At 43.9% G+C, this 19,963-nt stretch overlaps 1 protein-coding gene across 9 annotated transcripts in view; it reads right to left on the reverse strand.

Annotated features, from left to right (window-relative positions):
• LOC118314812 (suppressor of tumorigenicity 7 protein homolog) overlaps positions 1-19,963 on the reverse strand; it is a 49,720-nt gene that overhangs the window by 4,550 nt on the left and 25,207 nt on the right. For 3 of the 9 annotated variants that reach the window (XM_035641499.2, XM_035641494.2, XM_035641500.2), the window contains 10 exons: positions 13,419-13,501; positions 9,842-10,001; positions 6,070-6,124; positions 5,205-5,320; positions 5,017-5,092; positions 3,067-3,221; positions 2,735-2,832; positions 2,388-2,517; positions 1,360-1,432; positions 225-327 (listed from right to left, as the gene is read on the reverse strand). In XM_035641499.2, the coding sequence (XP_035497392.1) occupies positions 225-327; positions 1,360-1,432; positions 2,388-2,517; positions 2,735-2,832; positions 3,067-3,221; positions 5,017-5,092; positions 5,205-5,320; positions 6,070-6,124; positions 9,842-10,001; positions 13,419-13,496 (1,044 nt within the window). In that variant the 5' untranslated portion in view covers positions 13,497-13,501. Of the gene's footprint in view, positions 1-224; positions 328-1,359; positions 1,433-2,387; positions 2,518-2,734; positions 2,833-3,066; positions 3,222-5,016; positions 5,093-5,204; positions 5,321-6,069; positions 6,125-9,841; positions 10,002-12,904; positions 12,923-13,418; positions 13,502-19,963 lie in introns of those variants that run through there. The other 6 variants (XM_035641498.2, XM_035641497.2, XM_035641493.2 and 3 more) reach the window with 5 other exon arrangements.

The raw sequence follows: 19,963 nt of genomic DNA on the forward strand, positions 1-19,963 counted from the left end.
CTGAAATCTTAGCGCGGGTGTTACTCAGGGCCGATTTGTTCCATGTCACTTATAATTATCCAGCTGATGGATCACAGGCGCTGTCGGCGCAGACGTGTCTGAGGTCGTTCAGAAACGGCGTCACCGTTAGTTTCTCCGCGTTTCGTGTGAACCGTCCGGTAGTTGTGTGACACGGTGAGTGTGTGTGTGTGTGTGTGTGTGTGTGAATGAGGTCTGACACTCACTTTGGGGACGTGAGGGTTGAACTCCACCGCTCTGTGGATGGCTTCTACTGCGTTCATCTCTGCTGTGCTCAGGCCTCGCCGGGACGCTGCCTCTGGAGAGAACCTGCACACACACACACACACACACACACACACACTGTATTAATACAGTGAAATCCAAACTCCTCACTTCTCCCTAAAAAGTTACTCTGTATTAGAAGCTCACAGAGTACACAAGCACACTTGGATCAACACATGTAAGTGATGACACTAAAAAGTCTGTGTACATTTGAATGTGAATGGTTCGTCTCTACATGTCAGCCAAGTGACAGACTGATAACGTGTCCCGGGTATACCCCGCCTCTAGCCCGCAGTCAGCTGGGACTGGCTCCAAAAGTTGATTGTATACTGCCCCCGGCGGGGCGTATTGTTTTTTTTTATCTGAAGAGCTGGCTGCCATCCTCCGTCCTGTCGCCACTGTAATGACTGCACATTCTCAAACAGTAACCAGGGCCTCAGCAGCAGGCGGTAACGGGGCTGACACTCAGGTAAACAGACAATAAAGTACTTTATCAAACCACGAGTTCAACAACAAGTGTAGAAACGTGATACGTTCAAGTGTTTTGGTGCTCAGTCACCAGACGAGGCCTTTCACACAACCCCAGTGCGCTGGTTTAACTAGCTGTCTGTGACCTTGGTGATTGTGTTGGTTTGCCATGAATCTGGTAAACTTGTGTCAACATACTTACAGTCTGAGACAAGTACAGTAAAACTGTAGTGTATGTTGTAGTGTCAGAAATAACCCTATTACCCCTGGATGAGCAGAGCGTTCTGACAGAGAAACACACACACACACACACACACACACACACACACACACACACACACACACACACACACACACACACACACACACACACACACACACACACACACACACACACACACACACACACACACACACACACACACACACACAATTACGCTGATCAACCCCCCCGAGGTATCTCTACTCTGAAGAGCTCAATGACTGCCAACCCCTCCCTGCTCAGCCCTGCTCTCTCTTTCACACACGGCGGCGCCCTCGGGGGCCGTCGGCAGCTTCGTCTTAGACTTCTCTGTGTGAGCGTTGTGGGCGACGAAAAGCGATACTCACTTGTCCGACACCGCCCTCGCTTTGAGCAGGGCTGCTGTGTAGCATATTGTGGCAGATTTGGGTAAGCTAATATCTGTGGAGGAGACACAAGAGCAGACGGGAGGAGGGGTGTTAAGGAGCGAAGCAAGAGTTTGGAGTTACAGGTGATGGAGGGGGGTGGGGCGCCCAGAGGGGTCTGCGAGGGTGGGTTTGGGTGACGTAGCTCTGAGGACGTTTTGTTATCAGTCAACTCTTATTTTTCAGTTATCTAACAGATAACAACAAGTGTGATCTGCTGTATGTCACAGAAGATAAGACATAATGAGGTGTTTTCTAACACGTATGTCTGCATTACATCATACACTTATATTTGAATTAGTCATTCTCCATATTATCCTAAAAAAAAGGGTCAAATCGAACGACCCTGCAAACCCCCGCAAACAACACCAGGACACATTTGGCCTTTTCAGCTTGAAAATCTTATTTAATTCTGAAAAAAAGTTTCTGATAAATTTTCGGCCAATGAATTAGTTAGTCCAGCTCCCGTTGGAAAGACAGCCTCTAAGCCCCCCGTGAGCTGTGCAGTTTTACAAAGTACATTGACAATTGGAGAGTGATTCAATCTCGCTGATGAAATAGAACTTACTCCCAATTGCAAAAAAATCCAAAACAAGTACAGGAATGATTTTATTAATTCCAAAATAAAAAATTAAAAAAGTCAAGAAGTGTACCATTCAATGGAAAAGCTTTCTAGCATAATTAATGACCCTGTGAGGTTATCAATATACCGTAGAACTTAGTGATTAGTCACTTAGTCATAATTTTGTCAAATTCAAGTTCTACTTCTCACAGGTTCAGGTCGAATCAGGGAATAACTCCTGTTGTAATGACCTACAGAGGGACCAGGATCAGCTGATATTGTGATTAAGTGAATGCACTCATAATTTAATCATGCAGAGAAATCACTCAGAAATAACATGCAAGGTACGGCGGTGTCTCTGCAATTACTAAAAAAAATAAATATGCATGAGCACGTGTGTGTTCCTCACCGTCATACTTGGCCAGAACGGCCTGGACATCAGCGTAGTTCTGGAGCTCTAGTAGCGACTCCAGCAGGTTCTCGTGGATGTTGAACATACTGAGGAGAGGGAACTCCTTCATTAACTGGAAAACACACAACTGTTGTTACATGTAATACCGGACAGGGGGCGACACATGCACAGTTACAGTGTTCAGTCTATGAGTGAATGTTGGCTCTGTGCGACTTTATGACACTGGAATTCAAACTCAAACTGTTCCGTGTGTTCAGAAAATGTGTGTGTGTGTGTGTGTGTGTGTGTCTGTGTGTGTGTGTGTGTCTGTGTGTGCGTGTTCTGCTGGCAGGGTGTACACTTACATCTCTCATCATTTTAACTGCTTCTCTTGTTCGGCCAAGCTTTCTGGAGCACATGGCCAGTCTTCTCTTTATATACACCAACACATTGGTGTCTCTTCCTGGTGAGGACACACACAATTAATTCAACACGCTCAATAATCACTTGTGACATCATTTCATGTCCTTAACGATATTAAATGTGTCCACGTCACCGCAGATTAGATATTTACAAGATCAGAGAATTATGAAATCGCCAGCTGCGGCCTGACATTCAACTTATGATTATATGGCCCAAGCAGAAAATAAAGGACTATTCTGTCTATTACTGTAAGTAATGAGTGGATCGTACTCACTGTGCTGGGCTTCATACTGTGTACCATGATGCTGGAGCTGCTGGCTGCGGCGGTAGCAGCCCTCCCCAGCTTTTAGTGCCTGTTTAAACAAACGTTCCGCCTCCATTATGGTGGTGGCCTCCTCCTCTGCCAGGAGGATGTAAGCTGTCGCACAACTACAGGACAGGAGGGGAGAGGAGAGGAGATGAGAGGAAACAGGAGGAGAGAAGAGAGGAGAGGAGGAAGGAGAGGAGGAAGGAGACGAGAGGAAACAGGAGGAGAGGAGGAAGGAGACAAGAGGAAACAGGAGTAGAGAAGGAGGAAGTAGAGGAGAGGAAACAGGAGTAGAGGAGAGGAGAGGAGGAAGGACACAAGAGGAAACACGAGTAGAGGAGGAGGAAGAAGAGGAGAGGAAACAGGAGGAGAGGAGGAAGGAGACGAGAGGAAACAGGAGGAGAGAGGAGAGGAGAGGAGGAAGGACACAAGAGGAAACAGGAGGTGAGGAGGATGGAGACGAGAGGAAACAGGAGGAGAGGAGGAAGGAGACGAGAGGAAACAGGAGGAGAGGAGGAAGGAGACGAGAGGAAACAGGAGGAGAGAGGAGAGGAGAGGAGGAAGGACACGAGAGGAAACAGGAGGTGAGGAGGATGGAGACGAGAGGAAACAGGAGGAGAGGAGGAAGGAGACGAGAGGAAACAGGAGGAAGGAGACGAGAGGAAACAGGAGGAGAGAGGAGAGGAGGAAGGAGAGGAGGAAGGACACGAGAGGAAACAGGAGGTGAGGAGGATGGAGACGAGAGGAAACAGGAGGTGATGAGGATGGAGACGAGAGGAAACAGGAGGAGAGGAGGGAGGAAAAGAGGAAGGAGAAGAAACAGGAGTAGATGAGGGAGGAGGGGAGATGAAAGGAGAGAAAACAGAAGTAGAGTAGGAAGGAGAAGAGAAAAGAGGAGGAAGGAAAGGAGGGAGGTGAGGAAACAGGAGAAGAGGTGAAGAGGAAGCAGGAGAGGACAAAAGGAGAAAGGGAAAAAAAATGGTGGAGAATAGGGGAGAAAGAAGAAGATGAGGAGAGAAAAGGGGATGGAAGGAGGTAAGAGAAGAAGAAACCAGAAGAGAGGAGAGGAGGAGGAGGAAGAGGAGAGCCAAGGAGACAGTAGGGGAGCAGAGTAAAACAAGGAAAGGAGCGAGAATAGGAGAAAAGAGGAGGAGGCAGCATAGGGAAGAAGAGGAAGCAAATAATGACAGTTATTTATAGTTTCCCATGTTTGCTCTGAACGTGCTTCTTTTCATGTCTTTCGAGTCAAGCAGGGAATGAAAAGTTAATTTATTCTCACATCCTGGTGATTTAATTGGTGTCTACACCGACACAGTACACAGGGTATCTTGTTTGTTTACGCGACGTACAATCTCCACACTGTGAAGCGGCTTTCATGCCTCGTGTGCTCGTGAGCAGCCTCTGACAGAGCCGAGTGATCAACAAGGTGTTCTCCTCAGAGTCGACCAGCTGCCACGGCACTGACGCTCGCCGAGCGCGACATGCGACGCGATCTGTAGTCACAGACGCCTGAAAATAAACCTACGCCGCCGCGAAAAACAAGTTGTCGCGTCCCCCACCTCCCGCCCAGAGGGCCGACGTGTGACGAGACAAGACACCCCGCGGTTTCCAATCTGTCACTTTATTGTTATTTTACACTTTGAAATGAACCCAACGTTTGAGTTGATGTCTGCTTCAATTTTATGAAAAATAAGTTGTAGAACGTGCAAATGCAAACTTGCGTCTCAATCAATCGGTGTTTTTGCGGATGAATAAAAATAACTAACAGTGCCGTTTTAATTTCTTTCGACTCACTCATTCAACATGGCATATTCTGGAATATATATGGACTGTCTGATTGTTTTACAGGGAATCACCACTATGAGTGCAGATTATTCGATCGTCCTCATATTAACACTGTCACCGTTTTGAACTCACTCTTCGAGCTCCAGAGCTTCATGTGCAGCAGAGATGCGAGCCTGAGGGTTCCTCTCTCTCCACGCCTTCTGCATTACTGCCGGCACACAAACACAAACACATAGTGACCACCCGTGCACATTCACACAAGACGTGTGGCGGTGCAAACTGGAGGGGGCAGAAAGTCACGCTCATGCGTTTTTCCTTACTGGCGTCGGCGGGCCGGAGGTGGTCCGAGTCGCAGGTGAAGAAGGTCTGGTGGTCCTGCGCCGACAGGTTCATGTCGTAGTACGTCAGCGGCTCTCGACCGGTTACCCACGTATATCTGAGCACGGGCACAGAGACACAACAGGACTCATCAGTAATAATGCGGCTCCGATGTACATGACAATGGAAGGAATAAAAGAGTCCCGATCAAAGGCGCGGGAGGACGAATAAGGTTAGGGAGAAAGAGAAAAAGGGAGTCAAAGACCAGAGGAAATGTGCTCAGATGTAAGATGTTCAGATAACAGAAGCTGTGCTGACTTCATCAGAAATGTGCTTGACTCTGACTGGCAAGAAGTGGAGAGAAGGAGCTCAGCCGGTGGGTTGATAGGTGAGAGAGGAGGACAGGATAATTACATCGTGAGGAGGAAAACCCAATCGGGGGTACGGGAGGCAGACATCAAAGAGAGTACAAAAGGGGAATGACAAGAGAATAGAGACGCGAGAGGGAGAAAAAAGAAAAGAGACAAATCTGGGAGGGAAAAAATAGATGAGAGAAGGCACAAAGAAAAAAAAAGGAGGAGGAAGGAGGTGAAATGACAAGATGCTCATAAGGGGGAAATGAACGAAGCACAAGGACATTGGGAGAGAAAAAGAAAAATACTGCATCTGAGAAAAAGCCGACAAATTGTGAAGGGCGGGGGAAAAGAGAGAGAAGGAACAGAAGCAGTAACTCAAACAGATAAAGACGACAAGCGAGGGGCGGGAGGGCGAACATGACAGAGGCTGAGTCATGACGACAAACAAGAGAGGAGGCGAACGGATGAGAGAGAGAGACAGGAAGATGCTGAACCAAGGGCTGTCACTCACCGATTATACTCGGCGCCGCGAAATAAATTCAGAGGGTTTCTCCATACTTTACATTCTGCAGGAGGGAGACAGAGACAGAGAGGACAACACTGGTGATGAGTGTCAAGGGCAAAGTCGACACTGAGCCTCCTCGGTGAACTTCAGAGCGCTCGCCGTCCGCCCTGCGGCCCGCTGACTGGCACTAAAGGCCGCTAAACTCCTCGTGGGAAGGCACACGTCTTCTACACTGACTCCATCACGAACGAGACACGAGCCCATGTTCTGGACTAATGGCACAGAACAGATGAATGAGCAAGATACAGGATCATTTTTTTGAAATGTTGACACCAAAAATACATTTGGACGTAGCCTGGCAGATTTGTTCCGTCTGTGTGTTGATTACACAACAATATCCGCTCATTTATCATGATGAGTAAATATTCAGCCTGCAAGAAAAGAAAGAGTTGCATGGTGATGTGATGTCATGTAATAATGTTATGTAATTGGAGGTTACCAGCTTTGGCCTGGGGAGGATTAATACCAGAAAGCCTGTGTTGTATACTTTGGCCTTGTATGTTCAAAGAGTTGGGGCAGGAATGATTTAAGCAAGAGACGCCATCGCAGTGCATTATGGGTAATGTAGGAATGAGCTTTTATGGAGTTTGAATCAAACAACAGATTCAAAGTACGGATATCTCGCCCTCTTCAATAAATCTTGCAAGTCTCCAAATTTTTATAGAACACTAATCTGCTGAAGTGTCCCGTTAATAGTGACTGTTTGGGCTCCAAATTATAATATGAGTTCTGTATCTATTTATCAATTGTTCCCTCTATAAAATTGCACAAAATACTGAAAGGGGCGCATCAATAGCTCAAGGTGGCGTCTACAAAATGTTATGTCAAGTCAAGAAAAGTCACATATATTCAACTCGCAGGGATATAAAACTGAGATCTGCAGCACATCTTCCTATTTGAGAAGCGTGAGCCATTAAGTGTTTGTCCTTTTTGCCACAACGTGGGAATTTAAACGATCAACTACCGGCCAATGACTTCAGCACCAGTGATTATTACGAGGTATGTCTGCAACCGAGGACATTGTACCGAAAACCAGGTAAGAATGAGCAAGTAATAACCCAAATTAAAATCATGAATCTGAATCTGAGCATAGTATGTCACCTTTAAACTGTCTTGGACTTCTGCTGTAACAAAGCAATGAGGGATTTACAGAGAAGATTATCAATCTGAAAACTTGAAACACAGTTGAAATAATGAAACTGCCTTCCTTCTCTCGATCAGGCCCTGTTGATTTAACACAGCACGCGCAGTCTGGTATAATTCACAGGAGTTTGTCTGAAACAAACAAAAAGCTGAGTCACATCCCCTCAAAAGAGTTTGACGACAGGAGCCTTTAAAGAAAACTTGCAGAGATTACAGTGATGGGGGGGTTATTCATCAACCATATCATCTTTGACTTTCATAACAACTTGCTGCTAATACGATTTTTAGGATGAGTCACGTAATGTATGCTGGATTATGGATGCGTATGTGGGATAAATGTTTTCCTGTATAATCCCCAAACGGAACCAAAGGCACTTATTCAGCACTAAGACGTTTCCTTTTCTTTTTGTGAACTCATTTCCATGAGGAAGCATAAACATAGTCAAGAGATAACCGTGATCAAAGCGTCTATGATGTGAAACGGACGTCAAGAAGCAGAGCTCACAGCAAGTGACTGTGGAGGACACTGCTGGACACACTTGTCTTGGAGTTCAACAAGTTCAGTTGATCCTGTTTTGCCTGTACTTTTTTCTTGTCTTCTTTAGGCCCGTCACGATAACTAACTTTTGTTGCACGATATATTGTCCCAGAAATGATTGCGACAAACAATATTATCGTCCTTTGAAAAATGAATCATTTGGTCGTTGGCGTGCAAGTCCAACAAGATTTGTGTTGCTGATGAGAGAAATGGTATCCAAAGTTCAGACTTGTGTTTAGGCCTCAGACAAAACAAGCAAGTTGGAGACACGGTGCCTTTCAGAATAATACTATGAAATCCATATTTTCTGACATTTTATAGACCAAATCAGTAAAAGATTAATCATACGACGAGAACAGATGAGTGGGTAGAAGCAGTGAGACTTGCTGGACTGTTGTTGACATTCACTCATATGTCAACAAGCACGCATGTAGACACAATGGCTGTTATTGAGGTCAATAATAATGATTCAGTTGATATTCATGTATCGTACGATAAGACGATAATGTGATTTTTGTGACGGGCCTATCCTTCTCATTTTAATGGCATCCAAAAAACATGACAATGTGTCTGGTTTTAAAGTTTGAGGGTTCACACTATCTTAATGTTTCCACTACCCAGGAAAACCTTTAAATCAAACCCATTGTCATGTCCGCATGGTAAAAAAACACTGTACACTCCTCATGTTTGACACTAAAACTCAATTACCCAACGGTCATCACAACAGATCTATGTGGTTTACCAAATGTTATTCATTCTCTTTAAGCTATTGTTCGGGGTTGGTAATACTGAGAAGAAAAAATACAGTACAACAATATATACTTCACAAATGCAAGGTTGAATCTGGAGGCGATGTGTCGTCAAGTGTCAAATCCTGGAGCTGCCGCATAAACCGTGACAATGTAGCGAGTCTTTGAACAGAGTGAAAAGCTGAGTGTGGTGACTAAGATGTGATTACAGTATATTTTATGATTCACAGCAAGAAGCTACAGATTCAAATATAACTCATCTGGATGGAGTTCTTCCAAATAAACCCTCTACGATGACCCTTGCTCAGTCAGTCTCCACTTCACTGTCGATGCATCAACTCCAAAATGCCACATAATAATCACAAGTCTTACTGTTCTGCTATTGCAGTTTACTGTTAACAGCAGTTTACACCAGCAGCAGCAGCATTATTGTGATAGCAATCCAATTTAAACACGTTTAAGCGTGAAGGCCTCACAGGAAACGACACATTCAAATCAATCCCTTCGGCAGACCGGAGCGCTTTGTCTCAATACTGCAGATATTCTACAACATCTCCACTGTTTGGTTCTTTTTGCATTCAAAACATGAAGCCCTCTTGTGTCACTACAGCCCAGCCCAACCAGCCCAGGGAAATAAACACATGGAGATGATTTTTCTGTTTACTTTGTCCTTGCGTTCCAGCTGGAAGGTGAAATAACAGCATCAGAAGTCGCAGTTTTTCGTGAAACTCCCCATGAGTTTTCTTGATTTCATGTAGACATAGCTGCTGGTGGAACGAGAGGCAAACTGAAGCTGTGCCTATATTAAGAATTTTTCTCTGGGGGGTGGGGGTGATGGAAACGTTCAATACCATTCAGGTTTTATTTCTCAAAGGGAGGTTATTTTAACATTTGCAAACGCAGTCGTCTTTCAAGTCACATTTAAAAACAGACTATTTTAGACTTGCTTTGTTTGTTTTTATCTTTGTGGTTTACATTCTAAATTGTATGTATTTTGTACATTTAGGTAAAGTGCTCAAGTTCATATATAAATAAAGGAATAACTATTATTCACATTAAAAAAGCTGAAACAAGTGATTGTTTTTGCATATTTGCCTATAAAAAACACAAATGACTTTCCTGTCATTGGACTAATAAGGGAATCATTCAGAATGCTGACTGGGTCTCGGATGTCCAGACAAACAATGAAGCTGCTCTGTATTATGTGGGTCGATGGGGGCCTCAAGAACTAGTTTTGGTCCTGGGCCCCCCTCGGGACATTAACGCAGGCCCATTTATCAGCTCTTACCGGACACGCTTTGCCGATTGGAGTCGGCCTCGCCATTACTGGTGTTGGAGTTGCTGGGGGAGCTGCTGTCCACTCCGCCCAGCAGGGGGCGCAGGTGGCTCACAGACACCTGCTCGATGAAGGAGGTCCCATATTTCCTGAAATACCACCACTCAAAGATCTGGGAAAGACAAGGAGGAGAAGGAGAATCTCTCATTTAGACATTCATTCCACACATGTTTCTCCTTCGCTCATACTTCCCTCACATGATTGTCAGACTCTAATAAAGCGAAGTTCACGGAACACAGTGATCAGTAAAAACAGATTTGTCCGCGTTTAATATTTTAGAAGCAGATTGGATTATTTTTTTAAATAAAATCGGACGCTCGTACAAAACAAATTTCACTGGCTATGATATGTACCTTTTCAGCCAAATTAATATAACAGCGCTTATCCCCATCTGCGTCCACACGCATTTATGATTTTAATCAGAGTGGACGTGACTGCTCCACTGATCTGCAGACTGTTTGGTCAAGAAGAAACGTGTCTGAGAACCACTCAGATGGCAGAGTGGAGTGTCCATTAACCTGCACCCCTGAGCGAGACATAGAACGGTAGTGCCACTGACATCAGTATGTGTGTGTGTACTGTATGTGCCCGAGTGAATGAAAGGCACCGTAAAAAACACTTTGCTGTGTTCACGGGTATAAAGGGGCTTTGTACTGTAAGTGCAGTCCATTTACCTTTATGCGTTTCCCCTGTACTAGGCTTCAGCATCACCGTCATTGAAGCATTTGCCAAACTAAAGGAGTATGTAATAGTTTCAAAAAGAAAAATGTGCCCCATCTCTCCACTCAAAACACAACCACTTCATGAACATGCAACATGCTTTCAATCGTCCGACCGGCTGGGGAATTCCAAAAAACATAAAGTAGGTGCACAGTATTATACAGAAGTTCTAGACACTTTAAATGTCCTTTAGTCGTATACATTTCCAAATACATCAGGGAGGCATTTGATTGTTCCCAGATTCCTGCTGCAACACGACAACAAGCCGGAACACACATTCCAGAGTAATTCAGAACTATCTTCAGAGGCAAGAAGAACAATGGGTCCAGCAGCAAAGGGTAGATGGACAGTGTTTATAGCACTTTTCTAGTCTTACTGACCTCTCGAATCTCTCATTCACCACATTCACCCATTTACGCACGTTCAGAAACTGACTGACTGAAACGTTGTCAGGTTAAGAGTCTCGCCCAAGGACACTTTAACAGGCAGATTGGAGGACCCAGGGATCGAACCATCGACCTTTTGTTTAGTGGACGACCCTCTAAACCCTCCTAAGCCGCAGCCGCGTGGCCCCCAGAGAGCAGCGCGGGAGTCAGTGTGGGAGACAGTAAACACTGAGACAGACAGAACTGTGCCATCAATCCATGGCATTATTTTTCAAAGCACCCTTACATTACATCATTTATTTCACGAGTGTCTAAAACATATGCAGGTTTGTTTCTCATCTCCACATATTTACATACCTCCAAGTGGCTTAATATTATTATGTATTGTTATTTGACAAGCCAGAAGTTTTTGTGTAAATATCATGTACATGTTGATATTGTGCAGCTGGTTATAATGTGACATTTGCCACTCATTGATTTGACTAGGAACAAACTTTGTTTTTGTTATTTCTTTACTGTAATAATTATTGAGATATATATAGAGTATCACCATTAAGCTAAAAAATATAGAGATTTGATTTTTGGTCGATATCGCCCAGCCCTAGTGATGACCATGCTTTTGTTGTCACGGCCGTCATGTCACAAAGTCCAAGGCTACATCCATACAACTGTTTTCCTTCTAAAATGGCATTTAACGAAAAAAACTATCTTCATCAACACAAGCATTTCAATCCCAGACAATAATAACACACCCGAAATAAATGCATATCACGTGACCATTTCCTGTTTACACCGGCACGGTGTAGATTGTATTTTCTGTAACCAACTGCAAACGTCAACCGACAATGTTGAAAAGCGAGAGGAGGGATTTCTTCTCTTGGACCGACGAGGGGGTGGAACTGGTTCTCAAGGTAAGTGTTTACATTGTTTGCATTCACCCCTGGTAGTCGAGACATGACCAATAGGAACCAATAGGGAAGCGAATGCTGGTGACTGTGTTACTGTGTCCAAACATCCTTGGCCATAATACAACACATAATACAACTCTGCAGTTTTCAAAAATTAAACGGGGGGAGCAGTGTTTCCGCTCCGGGCATACATGTAGCAGGAGGGATGAGTTTTATAATGAAAACGGAGTAACGTGGTTGTGTTTTAACCTTTTCTCAAATGCATTTTGTTGATGCTTCCTGTCCTGATTTGTGTCTTTTTTAATTATTATATATTCATATAATTGTAATTGTATTGTTTCCATTTGCTCTTTATGAAGTACTCCATAACCCTGGTTTTAAAAAGTAAAGTGCTATATGAATAAGAACTTTGTTGTCAGTTTTATAGTGAGACAATCATTCACATTACTGATGAGAACTATTTTATTAGACGTACAGATCTGCCATCCGGCTGCGCTGCTATACTGTCAGGCTCTGCATGAGTGAGGCAGTGATAACAAAAATTTCAATGGGGCTCATCTCGAACTCTTGGGTGGAAAATTGCCTAATCAGGTCGTAAACATCTATTCAAATGGCCGAGAATTAACCAGTACACATTCTGACCAAATCAATTGGCTTCCATGTTCCCTACTCATCTCGCAGAGCATGTGCGGAGCTCAACGCCGTCTCTGAGCAGCCTACGCATATTGGCCAGTAGCCTGGAGAGAAGAGAGCGAGTTAATTATGTGAGGAGCCATTTTAAAATACAGACCAACCACTGTTGCACGGTTAGCTGTGTTTCTGTGAAGAACTTGAAAGCTAAGACGGAAATACACCTTCCTCCTGTGCACTGGAAAAGCAGCTTCATTATGATGCCTCCGTGCTCTGATGATCTGATAGATCTGTACTATTTATATTTGAATTGCTGACGTACGCAGGCGAAGGCATCGCAAGCTGGGTATAGAGGGACAGTTAGAACACACCCAGATCCCAGACAAGCAATACACCTGGCGCTTTGCCCAGTTCGACTTTCTCTGGATCAGATGAGGGGAAAGTGCCTTGCCCAAGGTGCAGATCGGTAAGCACACCAACGACATGGAGCCATCAGTTACCAGTTAGGTGCTGCAATCAAATTAGAGTGATTAAGAGCTCTGTAGACACCTTCATTTAAAAAACACTAAAAACACTGTTACATGGTGTGATAAGCCAAGAGGATATACAGTGACAATGCCAGACGCTGCCCTCTTTTTTTTTGAAGCTCGTCTTATGCAGAACCTAATGAGTATGGATTTTCTCTCTGTTCAGCTCCTGGTAGCCCCTGAACCTGTGATTATCGCACTAACAAATTACATCCTGGGCTTATAGTCACCCGGGAGGCCAGGGAGCTCAAGTCATTAGCCAAGAGTCACAGAGACATGTTGTGGTAGTGTACAGAGCAGTTATTTTCAACAAGTGATATCTGTGCTTTGAGGGGGAAAAAACATCAATACATCTTACCAATATGAGTCCTGATATGAGGGAGGAAGTGCCCGTCAGGGCCACGTAAAACTTGGGCGTCAGGGTGTTGAGAAACATGCTTACTGTAGAGGAGACACAGAGAGAAGAAAGACAGATTAGGGTTAAAGCTCGCTATTACACACTAGAAAAATCTTTCTTCAACACCAAAGGGCAGAACTTGGGAAATGATATTTGTAGAATCAAATTCTGGGTGTGCATGAAAAAGAAATAGGACATGTCTGCAGAGAAGACTGGTAAAAGCCTGCAAGAAAAAAACATCAAAAAGACTCAACGTTCAGGGCCAGTTGTAATTTCAAGACGTGAAACGTTCCGTGAAAGAACAAAAAACAAACTATAACAACCACGTCATTCGCATACAGTGTTTGGCATTTCCCAGAGAGCCCTGCTGCTCAGACGTGGAATGACACAACCCCAGGGGACCAGGGGGAGCTCTAGCTGCAGAGTGAGGCTGCACCAGGGAGGAGACTGAGCAGCCCTCACTGAAATACAACGCTCACAATCCAAGTGTCAGAATGGCTGCAAAGAGGCTGATGGAGGGGTTGATCAGCTTTGACTGACTGGTAACTGCACCAGCTCCACAAACAGAACTGGACCTCTGGCTACTGCACGGAGCAAGAGGCTACAGATTCCTCAAGGCCGCATTCCGTTGACGCTGCCTGAAATGACGGCCACCTGGGAGAATAACATATGCACCTACTACTCAAATCAGTGCCGTCAGTCACCGTGCATGCATCGTACCACATGGCAGTATGTGCCATCAAGCACGCTGTGTGGAAAATCATTCATAATGATTAATGGATAGCTGATCAGCAGAAGATTAATCGACAAGAAACTAGTTTGAGTCAGTTTTCAGGGAACAATTCCAAACGATCTGCAAGTTCCAGCTTCTCAAACATGAGGATTTTTTTGCTTGATCATGTCATGTCAATTTGAATACATCACCTTGGGCTGTGAGAAATTACAGCCGACATTTTTCCACTATTTTCTGATATTTTACAAAGTGATTCATTGATCAATCAAGAAAAAAATCAGCAGATACCGCATAACGTGCACAAGCTTGTATAAACCCCACTGAGGCAATGCTAACCTTTTCTATATTGTAATAATGCCAGACGGATCCTGTGACCTGCACGATTACAACTCACAGTCAATGAGCCACATTAATTAAGTCTCACAGTGATGAGTTGATCCATGATCCTCTTTAACACCAGCCATTTTCATCAACAGCAATTATTACTCATTTCATAGCTTTTTCTATTAGAGGCAAAGCTATGCCTCTATCATCTGTTTTCAGTTTGCGTTTTCATCTCTCTTTGAGAGAGAAAAAAAAAATCACTGATTACGAAACTAAATGATATTTTGAGCTTTGAACTCCATATCGGAGAACTGTTTTCAGTTTTAAATCTGACAACACTGGCGTGTTTTTCAGACCTCTATTTTCTTTTTGATGAATTCTGATTTAAAGGCCGACTTTGTAAGGCTGTGTGCGGGTAAGGGGGGGAATCCTTGACAGACTGACACACATCTGAGCTTTAAGAAAAAAGAACATCAACAACAAAGCAGTCATTGAGTCATATGTGACTAAGATCCCAAAGCAGGGCCAGCATCGAAAGAGGGATCTGTTTAGAGAGATGAACCGCAAACTGACTAACAAATCCTTGCATCTCGTGGTTGCTCACAAAGCAAACCCGGAGGTTTCACATGTCTCCGTAAAATGTGTGTTCAACTTCCCAATAAGAAGGTTTTTTTTATCTATTTATTTGTGAGGATCAATGCAAAAACAGGTGACAATAACGTGATACAGATGTGTTGCATATAGGGTTTGCAGCCTAGGTTAATTTGCGATCCCTGTCCCTGGTTAGGCTTTTCTACTTAGAAATGGTCATAACATAACATATCATTACCAAAAGTGCCAGTTTACCAGTTTAAACAGTGAGACTAAATCTGCCCGAATGCTTGTATGGTGTTGGCCCGCGCCAGTGTTGGAGGCATTCTGTCTCCAAAGCGAGTACAACAACATGATGCTGGACCGGTGGGCCATTGCATTCGAGTGAGGGTGCCGGGTTTGCCATGTTCAATACCGAGGAGTCACATAGAGAGGACAGGGAGGGTGCGGGACAAAGACCCCACTCACATGAACCCCGCGTGCAGTGACCAAAGTGCAGCTGCAGAGCTATTCACTGATGTGAAGTGGGGGCTCTCGTCTTAGCAGAAAAGGGTGTTTGAGATCGGCCTGTGGTGAAACAGGCCTAACAGCTGCTGTCAGCCCGCGCTGAGGAGAGGACGCTGCTGTCTGCCTGGGAAACGGTCCTCTCGTCGCACACAAGCCAATAAGTTCAGCCATAATAATGGGTCTATTCACATAAAAAAACCTTTAGCAGGGTGGGAATAATCCATAAGTCACAGACTTATTTTTCAAAACATTTAAAGCATTTACATATGCATTAAGATAACAAAGAAACAACACCAACGATCTTTTCTGTAATTTGAAGTTGGATACCATGGGGGTCTGGACCTATAGCAATCAAATCCAGACATTTAAAAATGTCACCTTGGGCGCTGGGAACACGAGGTGGACATTGTTTTTTAATTTATCAAGAGGTGTATGGAAAACTAAAACACCTCGACACATTTGGAGGTTTGAGTGTATCTACTGAGTATCAAGGTATTAAACTACAATAAGCTAGAAGGAAATTAAGCCTCAATGTGACAGATTTTATACTTTAGAATCAGAACAAATAGTCGGTTGACAGCCAAAATTGTTCAGGTTTCACAGTGATTTGGAGTTTTGCATGAATCGGTTATTTCCCAAACCCTTTTTTGCACTTCACACCAGAAAAAACTATTCTGCTGTCATGTATATAAAACACTACGGTCACATTGACACGTCCCTGATACCTCCTTGTGCGCAGCCAATGAAGCAACATTCAACTGAAAGAGTCAATACCAGCAGGAGTGTATGGGCTTTTGAACACTATACCTACAGGGGAGGAGATAGTATGGTTCCTCCGGGGGGAATTTTTCAGCAAATGTGGCTTTGGGGGTTCTAACAATCGGCCCAAAGATTGTGGCCAGCCAGGATTGAGTCAACTCCTCTTTAACTCCCATTTATCTGGTTCCGTACAACAGATTTGCAAAAAAAACATCACACCAAGTGGGATTGACCGCCTTGCCAAAAGGTGTCCTGCTGATTTTAGTGAAGGCCCATGTGTTCTGTTGTCACCAAGTCTGACCTGTCCACCCACTGTCATTCTCCCTGTATCACAGAATCCTTGTTGTATGTTGCTTGACGGACAACTTGAAGCATCTTTTATCGAAATTGCAGGCAAATCGTTTGCTATCATTTCGAGTAATTCATTTAGGACCGCAACTGCATGACTAATCTGACAATTAGTGTTGCAATTAACCCACTGCTATGTCTACAAAATGAAAGTGAAAATGTCATAATAATAAGATAATTTCCTCCAGTTAAAGGGACAGCCCGCTAGCTGTCGCTTTTGTGTGTGGGGCAAAAAAAAAATCTGGGTTTTCAGCTCAGGCCTGGCTCTGTAATTCGTCCCTTGTTGACATGCTAAGAGAAGTGCTACCAGGTGGCGCTGCAACTCCGCAGCTGGTGGTTAGTCCGTCGGACTCCCATACCAGAGGTCACGGCTTTGCGGCCCGGCCAGAGCAGTACAACCCCAACAACAACAAAGAGAAACTCCAAAAGCACTTACTGCCCCTTTAAAGGTGACGTCCTCAGTCGTATTGTTTTGTTTAGCAAGCAGTCAAGAGGAAAAGACATTCCATTTCCAATCGTGTGACAAAGACCAGCATCAAATTATCATGTTTGAGAAGCTAAAAACAGCAAATGCTGGCATTTTTGCTTAAAACAATTACTAAAGATTTGAAACCCTATAATACAATCGACCAAAGGAGCAATATAAAAGTCCAATCGCAGTTTTTAAATTCAAGAGACTATTTCTCATTTACTAATTTTCACTGCTGGGCTATGATTCAAACTGCTGACCTTTACTTTATTTCCCTACCTCGTTGGCTGCTACCACTCCTGTGAGCAGCCAGAGAGCATTTTGGGAGGATAAAGTGATGAATTGAAGGGACAAATTCTAACAGACAGACTCGGGACTAAATGTCACCGGAGACAACGGGAGACGTGACCTTTGTTGAAGCGGGGACGGCTGACAGACCGCTGGCCTGAACGGAATGATAAAAGACACCCACTGAGACACACGGGAACACGCACACATGCAAACACGTAATCACACTCATGAATGCACAGTCACACACACAGAATTATGTCCTTTAACTATTTCATTGTGTATTAAAAGGCTGTGATTTTATGATGCCCTATCACTTTTATTGGAAAAATGTCTCCCCCAATTCAGACGTTACTTTGTGTTCTTCCACACAACGTGGATGCAGGCAGGAAATTTGAATGAAGCTAGTTGTGGGCGATATGGAAAAAAATCATTGTCAATTTTTGTCATATTGATCGACAGCAATATATATATATATATATCACGATATAAGTCAAATCACTATTTCTGTCAAGCTTAAAGGTTGTGAGATGTAAAGATATCATAATATTTAAACCAAAGTTAATTTTGGCAAAATTAACATGACAAATGTACTGTAGAACATTATACACCTGCTGCTGTATAATATACTGTAGTTGTATAAATACAACTGCTGCAAATGCTACAAATGCTTTCCACACAGTTTGCAGCCCACGCTTCTACTCTGCATCTTGTCCGACTTTAAATATTGCTCGGACGCTTCTTTTCAACAATGTCCTCGCCGTCTTTTATCCGTCGGTTCAGCGAGGCGCTATGCTCATTATCACTGGCTGTTTGTGTTGTCTGTCCAAACATGGATGGAATTAGTTCTGTATAGTGTCTTAAATGTCTATCGAGGAAAAGTTATTTTGCTGTAATTATCTGTTAGGGTTTTATCGCCCAGCCCTACATGAAGCCAACACAAACGAACACGGAGGAAATTGAACGTGACAAACAAGGTGGCAGTTTCTAAGGGACAAAACCAGGAGCACATACCTTCAATAGGCATGGACGTGGTTTGGGTGTGAAAAGTCTGACACGCACAAGGAAACCGTGCTTAGCATATTATACCGGAGATCTGTCCCCACAATGTAGACTCAAAACACCACAGAAACAGAGCAGAGAGCCGCACAAGTACAGTCAAGTGCTCCGAACAAACCCCACACTCAAGACTTAGCAAGAGGCTTTTGCCTGCGACACAACATATGGCAAAGAATCAAGAAGATGGAACGGGACAACAGCCGCTGTTACAACTTAACATCTGCAATTGAGTCAAGGTAAAAGTAATGAATGGAATGCTTTCCAAGGAGCACTGATAGATCGAAACGTTGGTTCCATTATACTTAGTTTACCTCCAGAGTAACGAGTGACGACATGTGGATGTTATCCGATATGAAATAACCTCTGACGCGCCGTAAGATTTTTGTTACATCACGCAGCCAGAAATATTTAAAAACAGCATATTTACTCATGAAAAGTAGAATCAAGTATTAGCACGGTGACACGTTTTGTTAACTTTGTACACTCCGGCACACTTTAAGGTCAAGTACTAACTTTCAGATTTCACCTACATAGGTTGAAGCTTGTAGGACCTGCAGACATTTCATAGAGACGTGTATGTCAAATATATTGGAAACTGTTTACGCAACCTTAACTCTTATCTAATATTTGTAAATCCTTTGCGGTCAGTGGCTTTACGAAGCCTTCAACTCACAGACATCAGCAAACAGTTTCCTGTTGATGCTCTGACGGGCCTGCGCTGCGGTCGATTTCACCGGATTTCACCCGGCCTCGTTGTAAATTTGGCAAACAGAGGGATAATTTTAAGCATGAAGCCAAATGTACAAAGAGATGGCTTAAGACCATCTGTGTTACTGTAGCATAGTAGCCGAGTCAAGACCTCAATCCTGCAGCATTAGTCGTAGGGCTTGAAAATGTCTCTCATGAAAACAGCTGTCCTACATACGGGCCCTAATGTGTGTCCGATGCTATGCCATTATTAAGTGTCCCAAAAGGACAACACTGTTATAAATCAGTCATGCTATCATGCGGTTGCTGAGTGACTGTGAATGGCTTCTCCACATCTTATCAAGTGTTAAAATGGACAGCTGAAAAGTCGTATTGATATTTTCAGGACATTTCTTTGACTGAAAATGTATCTGAAAGCTACTTCCAAATTTTAAAGCTTAATGTGGTCATGTGATCCCATGGTTACAATAAGAGGCCACGTGCGAGAAACCATGAGCCAAAGTTTGCAGCTCCAGCAAGGCCCCCCTGCATCCTAACCTGAGTTGTACAGTCACTCTGGCTCGGCTGCTCATGCCTGAAATGCGTGTTGGCAGGGCCGATTAGGGAGCGCTCCGCGGCCTCGGCTCATGTGGCCGGCCCTGACTGATGGGGCTGTTGGCAGAACCTGTCTGGGTCTAACTACCTCCGTTGACCTTTGAGCAAGAGAGAGCGTAGCCAACA

This window comes from Scophthalmus maximus, chromosome 7, assembly GCF_022379125.1.
Source record: "Scophthalmus maximus strain ysfricsl-2021 chromosome 7, ASM2237912v1, whole genome shotgun sequence".
NCBI lineage: Eukaryota > Metazoa > Chordata > Actinopteri > Pleuronectiformes > Scophthalmidae > Scophthalmus > Scophthalmus maximus.